Source organism: Malus sylvestris, chromosome 4 (genome assembly GCF_916048215.2).
Source record: "Malus sylvestris chromosome 4, drMalSylv7.2, whole genome shotgun sequence".
Taxonomy (NCBI): Eukaryota; Viridiplantae; Streptophyta; class Magnoliopsida; order Rosales; family Rosaceae; genus Malus; species Malus sylvestris.
Genome location: NC_062263.1, coordinates 19,827,477 through 19,837,668, shown reverse-complemented (window position 1 = coordinate 19,837,668; position 10,192 = coordinate 19,827,477). Strand labels below are relative to the sequence as shown.

The window sequence follows — 10,192 nt, the reverse complement described above, 5'->3', positions numbered from 1 at the left end:
TAACCAATCTAAATCCCTTTTCGAATCCAAACTAAAATCGACAATACTACAAAAAGACATTAACTTTATGATAATTATCTGAAACCCCATTAAGCACATTACTTTAGTTTAAAGTAGGAAATCCAATTGTACTGTTAAACTGAACAGTGTTTTGGCCGAATTCCATTTTATTTACAAAATTGCAAGCGCTTTTTCTTTCCCCCTCTATCACTGTTCAGTTGAACAGTGATTTGGGGAATTGTAGTTTATTTACGGCCATGCCATCAGGGACGCGTGTTGGTCATCGTGAAAAGGAAGGAGAAGCTACGTTTTTTCCAGTTATATTTCCATTCAATGATCTCATAAGGGGAGCCCACACTCCTCATCTCTCACTCTTCCTCTCTCTTCTTCTCCACTGGAAAATCCAGTCTTTCATCTTCCTCGGCTCTTCCTTTCTCTCCGCTCCCCATATCTCTCTCCGTGGAGCCTTCAAACTAAGTAGTGACGATCGACAAGCTTCAAACATGGCGGACGCGTACTGGAGAAGGGACAGTTCTGTCCGTTGCAGAGAGAGACGGGGGAGTATGGGGGTAGGGGAGAGGATTTACGGCAGGGAGGTATGGGTTTAGGGAGAAAGAGTAAGGGAGAAGTATGGGGTAGGCTGATTTCCAGGGATTTCTTTTCACCCCTTCACTCACCACGAACCCACCTTTCCTTTCTTTTCTCCCGCCCTCAAATCTTCCGTTTTCCCTCTCACAAAATACCCACCAGGGAAACCCTGCTTTTGGTTTATTTTGGGATTTTGTTTGCGCTCTCGATTTTCAGACGACGGGCCATTGGTTGAGATTTGGATTTCTTCCCCTTTTGTCGAAACGCACAAATTTTGTTTCGGTGGGATCGGTCTCGAATAGCTGTGTGTGTCTACCCTTTTCAAGGTATTGTGTTCACCGATGGCATGTTTTAGTGCGTTTCTGTTTTTCTTTTTTTTCTTTGTTTTGAATTTCTAATTTATCGTTTGCTGCTTGACAATGGTGATTGTATGTTTTAGTTTGGATGTTTTTCTGATTTTGGGTTGGTCAGTTTTTTGGGCTGCTTGAGAAAATGTGATCCCATGTTTTGATTGAGTGAAATAATTAAGAGATAAAAAAGAGTGGAGAATTAGTGTCAATAGTAGTGATGGAAAAAATGAGGAAGAAAAGATAGATGTGGGAGAAAGGGGGGGAGGGGACTGGAAACCGAGGAAAGTGAAGAGAAAAAAAAAAGGGAAAAAAGGCTTAATGTGGGGAGTAGGCAAAAGAAAAAAGCATGATAAGGGAGACAGAACAGGAACAAGGTGTGGTTTTGTTGTTGGTTTTATACAAATTTTTTATTTGGAATTTGATTTGAAGCTTATATTTTATTAGTTTAGTCTAATGTAGTGTTAGTTTATGTAGGTTTGTAGCTAATTTAATGTTAATGTTGATCTAGACGTTTTAATTTGTTATGAACTTATATGGGTTTCGTTTTTTAATTGTTATTTTACAGTTGCTAGGGATGACTTTGGCTTTTGTATTGGTTTGGGTATGTTTTTTTATTTCATTTGAAGATTTAGTGTCATTATACACCTTTGCACCACTGTTTTTTCTGTTTTTCTCGGTTTCTGTGTATAGTTTTGGTAGAATTGGACTGTTCTTTTTAACTTGATTATAGTGTTTGAGACTTAATTGAATGAAAGTTTAGTTTGGTTTGATCACGATGAGGTGTTTGATGTTGGGTGTATGATCCTTAGGTCCAATGGAAATGTGTAATTCCCATCTTCCAGTGATAAGCTTTTAGGATTTTACAAATTGTGGTTCATAAAGATCATTCACTGTATAGAAGCATTATGATTTCTGGGGTTTGATATTTCATTTAGTTTTGTTATGTTTTGAATATAAGTTTTTCAAATGGTTTGGTTCTTCTTGGGCCGTGCTATGCAAGAAGGTTATTTAAAGAATTTTTGCTAAGGGTTTATCAAAGAGCTCTGTGTGTTTACTGTAAGGTACAGTGTTCATTGATCTCAACTTTTAATTTGTTTCTCATTTTTGTATAGTTTTGGATTTGTAAAAACCCTCCATTGAATTGGATACTGGCATGGTCCCTTACAGGAGAAAATAACTTCATTTTTTTTTCTTAAAATTTTAGTTTTTGTTAATATTTTTCAGAGGAACACAGGTGGTAGCCGGTTTGCTATGTCACTTTTTGGGATGAAATTACTATAAATACATAGGAAAAATTGGATTGATATTATTGGTTTGTATTCAGAAATCCAAAGTACCCAGAAATCTGAAGTGGAAAAGAAAGGTATCCATCTCTTTTTCTTCGACTTTTGCTTAGTTTTTACCTCGTTTTCCATTTTTGGGTGATGTTTTGTGCTTCATAATTGGCTTTAATACAAAATTTTTGAAGCTACTAAACCCCCATTTGGTTCTGTTTGATTGATTGTCTATTTAGGGTGTTTTTTAGTTTTGCTTGGTGGGTTCAGATTCATTTGGGTTTATATGTGATTTCCAGTCGATTATTTTTTTATTAGTTGCAGATCATATTTACTGTGGAAGTTTGAATCTTTGTGGTTGTTTCAGTGTAGTTCTTGGGTACACACACATTTATCCAATAAATAAGTTCATGACATTGTTTTCAGGGGATGGACAGAAGTCCCAGGCAGCAAACTCTCTGTAATCATCACTGGGAAAATATTGTGGTCATTTTGAGCTCGGATTCAGCCAGCATGTGGTGAGCATTTCTTTTCCTCTTACTTTCATTTGTTTATTTGTGAATCATTAACTTTTTGTGGAATAATGAATGTCACAATTGCTAATAAAGTGATACTTTGTTCGGAGCTTGAACTGTAGATCTGTGCAAGATATCCATATATGGATCAATGCTACGGACTCTTTTCAACCTATTTACCTCAAATTTCAGTGCGTCTTCCATCATTTCTCCTACCTCATTATATATGGAGCTATTACATTTGCAATCATATTAATTCCTTGAAAACAATATTTATATTTCTCTGTAAACTGCTAATTTTGGAATATACTATCGTTTCCTTGCTGGTACATTAAAATGGAAATATGAAAAGTAGAACCGGTTTAAGAAGCATGCTAATCTCTATTTACGTTCTTGGTTGTCTACGATAATTTTTAGTTATGTGAACTAGAAACCATTTGTGATTTAACTTGGAAAGTCTCTCTTAGCACCCCTCTGTGTATTTTCGTGAATGAGAATAAGCACGTCCCTATTTGTAGTTTTACTCTGATTAAAAGTCAGAACAATGTCAAGGCAAGCAGCTTTTTGTAATCTAGGTCTGGGTTATGGTCAAGTTATTGCTATTTGTTCTGGGTATTTGCTGAAATTTGTGTTCAATTAGTGTGAGTTCTGTAATTGGTTTGTGTTCGTTCATATAACCTTCTGTTCTTGGAATGTGATTTAGCGAAGGCCCTGTAATTTGATTCGTAATTCTTTATGATTCAGCACTATGTTGATGACCCTGAAGTACCTAATGTCCAACACCATTGTAACATTTTGAAAGAACAATGTTTTTAAGGAGGTTGGATAGCATCTTAGGGCATGTTTGTTTGGCCTCACTAACCTTCCTTAGACTAGACTGGACTACCTATGAATCTAATCCCGTGTTTGGTAGGTGCTAGGATTATGTTTAATAAGACTAAAGGGGACTCGCATGGACAAACTCCTTCGCTAGGAGGCCTTAGCGAGACCCCCCAAATTGAAGCGGACTGCTAAGACCATCACAGTTTATCTGCTCTGCTTCGCTTTGCCAAAATCGCTTATCTTGGATCGATTGACTGCTCTTCCTCATGCGAGTCCTTAGGTCAGTTTCTTCTCTTATCTCTCTGTTTTCTTGGATCGATTGGCTGATCTCTCCATTTTTACGGTTTGATTATGGGCTATATTCTTTATCCGCTTCTTCTGTTGCGATTGGCCGATCCCAAATTCCATTAGTTTATCAATTCTTTGTTTGGTGTGTACTGGATTCTTTGTTTTCCAATTTGTCAATTTCAATGGTTTTATTGCTTTTTATTTAAATTTTAATTTATGGGTATTCTTTCTTTTGAAGAATTATTGTTCAGGGATGAATGTTACTTTAAGTAAATTATGATAACAGATAATAAAAAAAGGTCGTACCCAGTGCACAAGGCTCCCGCTTTACGCAGAGTCTGGGAGAGGTGAATGTCGGCTAGCCTATGAATCCCATAAATACTGAAAAGATCGATGTAAAATTTCAGAAGAAACAATAAAGCACTGGTCACCGATTTTGACCAAAAACCAAATCTTTAAGTTAAACGCCAACCAAAAAGTAAACTCATTTAGTTAGCTGGGGAATTGGGTGTTGAAAACTGTGGTTCGAAATTTTGATGTTGGTTTCAAAAATTTCTTTTTTATTTTCAATATCTGGATATTATGAAGATTGGTTGGATCGCAATTTGTTTTGGTTAAAGTTGTGCCTGTATCATGCACTATGAAGTTGAATTTAATTGAAAATCACTGAATATTGTTATATGGTGCTTTAGTACCTTCAAATACTTGTTTATGTGTGGATAGTGAGAATAATATGAATGTTGCACAAGGGCTGAAAGAAAACAAGTGTAAATGGGAGGCATTTGAAGAAGAAGGCTAAATGGCGCTACTATGTTGTATTGGCAGGTCGGGAAAAGTTTTGAAGAGGATAGAGAGTGAGCTTGGAAATGTAAGGATTTTGCATGTGTTGTGTAAGGTGACTGGCAATAACCTTATCTTGGTCAATTAGCAAAATGCTATCAGAATCTTTCACAGCATCAAATATCTTTGAGAATTCTTGAGCTGCCATTGATTCCTGCATTTGTGCACACTTTCGTTTATTCAAGACTTATACAAATGTCTTTGAGAATTCTTGACTGCCATTGGTTTCTTCCGTGCCATGTAATTTCATACTTATAGAAATGTCTATGCGTTCCTCAAAGCTTATGTTTTCCCAAGCCAGAGCAATGTTGAATCTTTTGGGGGTTTTTGTTAATTATTTGTTGATGGTAATCCCATCTCTCTTAAGACTGTTTTAGATGTACAATATATGTCATTTTTTCTCTATGGTATGACTGAAACATTAGCTCCGTTTCTGGTATCTCACCCTTAAGTTTGCAGGTATATATGTTCGTTTTGTTTCAAAAGATTGCTGGCTGTCTAGTTGCGGAATCAATCAAAACACGCAAAGTTCATGTGTAGTTGATGGAAGTTCTGATAAAAAGGTCCAAAGCTTTTGTTGATGCCTTGCCCTCATGGTAGCTAAACAACTCTGCTGAAAAAAGCACTGCCAAGATGAAGATTGAGGACGATGATCAACTATTTCAGAACAAATTGTCAAATTCTCATCTGGCTTTCGCCAATTTTGCAGGAGAGAGAGGATAGAGAAAGTGGTGTTGTACTAGATGTGAAGTTCTCTATTTATTTTTATTTTTTTAAGTTTTAGATTTTCCTTTTCTAAAACAACAAGTGTGGATTAAAATGTGAATTAAAAATGATAAGAAAATTAATTTGGGTCCCAAAAATATTTTAGTCCGGCACTTTTCCAAACACTTAACTATTCTTATCCTGCTTAGTCTAAGCCAAGCCTGTCCACCTTAGTCCCTGAGACTAATCCAGTCTAAGATAGTCCAGCGCAACAAACGCATCCTTAATTTATATGGGAGTTGGTTTTATCTTCCTTCTGTGCTGCTCTTTCAGTTTTACAGTCTCTCTGCATAAATCAAACCGTATGTGTTTTGCCCGTTTTTGTTCATGGCCCTATTGTTTGTTATTGTAGTAGTGATCCTGTGTTTGTTGTTGCAGAAATTACACCGTATGTATTTCACCATGAATATGCATGGTGAAAAAAAAAAACCATGGGGAAATCATTTTTCGTATGATTTGTATCAACTGACCATGCAGGGATGGTTCAAAAAACAACAGGTGACGTTTGTGATTTGACATTTGACGTTTACCTTTGTTGCCTCTCTTTTTCTCTTCATTAATCTGTCTTTCCCTGCCCTTTTATTTGTAAAATGTTCGAATATAGTCATTTTGGAAGTCTTAATATGATCGTTCTTTTATTTCTTAGATTCAAAATGTTTTTAATTTCTTATTTATTTGGTGTAGCTTTGGTCATCTCTAAAATTTAATCAGATTTGGTTGTTGAATTTCTTTGAATTGCTAATGGATTTACTTTCTTTGGAAATTTCAGAAATTCTGATTGTGGGAGGAAGAAGCTGGTTCCTTACGGCATGTTCAAAGCCTAATTAGTCATGTAGATTTTTTATGTATCTTCTTTCGTGCTTGGATTTTAAATATATGATTGATTTTTGAGAAATAAATGAAAAAAAGAATCTAGGCGACATTATTATTTTTGGATTTTCGCCTCTGTATTGTTTCTTGAATGAATTTGGATTAATAGATGCAGGGGTAGAACAACGAGGTGTAAATAAAAGGTCTAGATGTAACCATTTCTGGGTTTAAAATTGATTAGAAAATATGAAAGAATATTGCGTTCTCTAATTTTTTATGCTATTTGATGTTGTGATTACGGGTTAGTTTATACTCATTTTTAGTTGTTAAATATTGTGGCATTTGAAAATCTTTAGTTCTGTGTTGGATTTCAGTATTGTCCCCGCATGTAATGATTAAAAGGCTACAAATTATTTTCAAATTTTTTAGTGCTGTTAGGTCTGGTTTTGGGGGATGGTTGTTTCTCTATTTATTTGTTTCATTTTCTCATTTTGGGTATTCTTCTCTTTGTTCTGTGTACTTGTTCTTTGTTTTAAGGTCAATTGCCTTTTTTTTTTGGGGGGGTTTTCATTTTGTTAATTTGCGACAGGTGATGGATGATCAGGACCTGGGCTTCTTTGCCAATTTTCTCGGCATCTTCATTTGGTAATAGCGTATCATTTTGTGATGCCCGACCCAAAATATGAAGGCAACTAATGATCTGTTTCTTTTTTATGTATTTGCAATTTTCTCGCGACTAATGGAGTTAAGCTATTATTTTTGTAGCGTGAACTATTTCAGAATGGATACAACTTGATTTAGTGAGAAGCTTTGGTATACAATATGAATGTGTGCTGTTATACACATGATTTTCTTTCTCTAGTTTATCTGTGCTTCATATTTAGTTTTCCACGCCTTTGCATTGTTAAGGGTGTGGACCGTGTTCGGACTGTGTTTTGAAGGTTACCATTGCCTGTGGTAGTGAATCAAATGATCCGTTGTTCGTAGAAAGTGCGAAAAACACATTTTAGGGTTCATGGAAAAAAACATTCCTTTTGGTGAATATTCAGAAAGATATAAGGAAATTACAATGTGTACTGAGGTCAATGGAATATTGAAAAATCTAATGGCATTTGCCAATCTGTTATATGTAGTGTCAAAGCCAACCATCTCTCATAGGAGCTATGTATGTGCATTAAATTTGACTAGTTTTCTCACATCTTTCTTCATCTCCATTGTCTCTCGTAATGCTTTGAATGCAGAATCTCAGGCTAGTTAAACAAAGAACCATTTGGCTCGTGTTTCTCTTCATTGTCACAAGCATGTACCTTGTCAGCTACATCTTGCAACGATGGCCTACTGACGTTCCGGTTAGAAGATGCGACTACAAGACAGAGGTCCAGAACTGAAGGGGTAGAGGAAGACCTAGAAAGACTTTGGAAGAGACTCTAAGAAAAGACTTATGACGTGTTTACGAAACCGGAACAGAATGGCAAAAAACGGAATTGCATTCTTTTCTAGGCATTCAAGCCGTTTACTGATATTTTCGGAATAAAAAACAAGATGAGGTCCACTTAAAATCAGGAATTGGATCCCTAAATCTCTCGGAATCGGATCCCCTAGATGGAGGTGGTATTTGGATTCCAAGGAGAAGGCTCTTCCAGGAATCCAACTTTTATACCCAAACTACCCCCTTATCTTCTACCTCCCCCTTCGTACTTGTGACTCTCTTTGCCCAGTCTGCTGACTCTCTTGCACGTTCACCAGCTTAATCACGATTTTGGATGATTTTGTGCCAGGATGGGCTTCGAAGATTGAGTTGGTGGAATGGGTTGTCATTAGCGAATAACAGATTTGAAACTCGTTCGGTGCCACATCTGCCAATTGAACGACACTCTTAACACCTGGAATTGAAGTTGCAGTGGTGGTGGATCCACTGCTATGGTGGTTGTGGGGTATATTCCAGTGACTGTGTGGTTGGAGAGAGATGGAGGGAGATGAAAAATAAAAGAGGGAAGCTGAAGATTGTTGGGGTATGAGGGCGGTGCAGACTTTACTAGAAAGAAGAAAAACGTAGAGTTACTGGGGGATTGGGAATAGAGCAAGGAGATTTGATGGTGGAATTTAATTTAATTAATTAGTATGAAAATAATTTATACATGTAAGAGCAATTTAGTAATCATCCTAGTTTTAATTCCGATTGAAGTGAATTAGTAAACAACTTATATGGACTCAACATCATTCCTATTCTGATTCTAATTCCAGATAATTTTAGTAAACAACTTCAACATGAATCTAATTCTGATTCCATCTCATTTCAATTCCTCCTGAATCCAATTCCTCATGAATCAAATTCCTTATTACGGATTAGTAAACGTGCCCTTAGAGTACTTGGATCTAACAGAGGACATAACACAGAACCGAGCGCAATGACGTATTAGGATTCATATAATTGACCCTATTTAGTGGGACAATGCTTTGTTGTTGTTGTCTCAACCTCTTCATCATCAATATCCAAAGTCGCCTCCTCAAGGCATCTTAATGGAGAGTTTATTTTTTCCTTTAGTAGCTATAGATCAGCATTCATTTGTTGCCTTAGTTCCTCCCAAACACCTCAAAAGTTCTGCTCAACTTGTGCAAGAAACTTCGTTTTATAAGCCACAAATAGTAAAAGATCCGCGATTTTCGATAAAGATCCTAGGACCCGATTGTAACTGGAACCCATGAAGGGCAAGAACCAACAGTTAGGCTTTGTTTTAGCTTCTTGGATGAACGTTTCTAGTTCCTTGACATGGGATTTTAGCTTCCTCTGCTTATCCCTCAATCCGGTAGAAGTCGGTACACACAAATTTACGCCTTCGATGCAATCTCGAAGCACCCCCATGCTTTGTGAGAGCTTGTTTTTTGCTAGAGTCGCCGCTCTCATTGGATAAAAAGGCGATCTCTACTGTTAGGAAACAAAGCAACCCAATGGAAGCCTCTATGATTCTTACAATTGCAAATTCACTTGGAGCACCATAGTTGTCCCTACCTAAGATTAGTAGAGCCCCAGTAGCTGCTGAGATGCCACCAGATTGGTCGTACATCCTGCTGTACCCAAGAAAATGGGAGATAAAAGACCCAAGGTATAAGTGGTAAGAGCCTGAATTTCTCAATTCCGTTGATAAAAACCATAAGATCCCGAAGATTGATCTCACTTCCGTTCCTTGAACTTAGGCATTTGTAACTGTGAATGTTGCTTGCCTTCCTGTTACAAAGCTGATGGCAATGGTGAAGCGTGACCAGTATCCGTTTTCCTTGTTATACAGCAAGCTGAATAACACAGCAAAGCCTATTGCAAGTGAGCACTTGAGAGCAAAAATTAAACTTCCGCAACTCGGGATTATGTTTCTCCCAACCCTTTTAAAGTTCCACCGTTGTTGATTTTGTGAATCGCTCAGTTCTTGGTTAGGTTTCCCAGTATTTCTGGGATTTCGGGTAATGGGTTGGTTTTCTAGTAGGAGTTCCTTGCAATACAAGAAGAAGAAAGCCAGAAGGTCCTCACGGTTTTTTGTGGTAGGTTTTTCGGCCCAAAGAGGCTTGTCGAAGGTTTCTCTGTTCAACTCTGGAGCCATTGTTGCATTGGAAGGCAATGAGTACTTAGCTTGTAGAAGCCTTAGGGTAACATGTGCTTCTGAACTTTGTAAATTGCCTCTTAGCTCTTCATCAATTAGGTTAATAGGATGTGAAGAGCAACTAGATAAAGCTATCTCCATCCCCCTCAATGGAACCTTCATTTCTTGCAACCTTTCACCCAAGTCCATATATTTTGGTTTCAGAAATTTGATATGTGGTATCTCCCACACCATGGTTTCCTGCTTACAAAGAAACAAAAGCCTTTAACTACCGTACCGAACTAACTGACGCATCTCAAACTTACCTGCCTATATAACAGTTTGACACGTGTAAAAGCTCATTGTAA

The 10,192-nt window shown here is 37.2% G+C and overlaps 1 protein-coding gene across 24 annotated transcripts; it reads left to right on the top strand.

Annotated features, from left to right (window-relative positions):
- Positions 1 to 330: 330 nt before the first annotated feature.
- LOC126620221 (protein CHROMOSOME TRANSMISSION FIDELITY 7-like) lies at positions 331 to 6,374 on the top strand. 24 transcript variants are annotated; one of them, XR_007622293.1, is made up of 6 exons: positions 331 to 914; positions 2,639 to 2,730; positions 2,850 to 2,918; positions 3,641 to 3,829; positions 4,663 to 4,705; positions 5,137 to 6,374. XR_007622293.1 is itself a non-coding variant. In XM_050288733.1 (6 exons), the coding sequence occupies exons 2-6, from the start codon at positions 1,513 to 1,515 to the stop codon at positions 5,215 to 5,217; spliced, it is 282 nt and encodes a 93-aa protein (XP_050144690.1). In that variant the 5' UTR covers positions 331 to 914; positions 1,504 to 1,512; the 3' UTR covers positions 5,218 to 6,374. The 24 variants fall into 24 exon arrangements, 2 of the variants coding, with proteins under 2 accessions (XP_050144690.1, XP_050144689.1); XR_007622288.1 differs by having other exon boundaries at positions 4,561 to 4,705; XR_007622279.1 differs by having other exon boundaries at positions 4,561 to 4,732.
- The last annotated feature ends 3,818 nt before the right edge of the window (positions 6,375 to 10,192 follow it).

Coding starts and splice junctions, on each gene's coding strand:
- LOC126620221 (XM_050288732.1), top strand. CDS start 1,513: ATGACTTTGGCTTTTGTATTGGTTTGG. Junction 2,731..4,662: donor TCGGATTCAGCCAGCATGTG/GTGAGCATTTCT, acceptor TTGTATTGGCAG/GTCGGGAAAAGTTTTGAAGA. Junction 4,733..5,136: donor TTTTGCATGTGTTGTGTAAG/GTGACTGGCAAT, acceptor TTAAGTTTGCAG/GTATATATGTTCGTTTTGTT.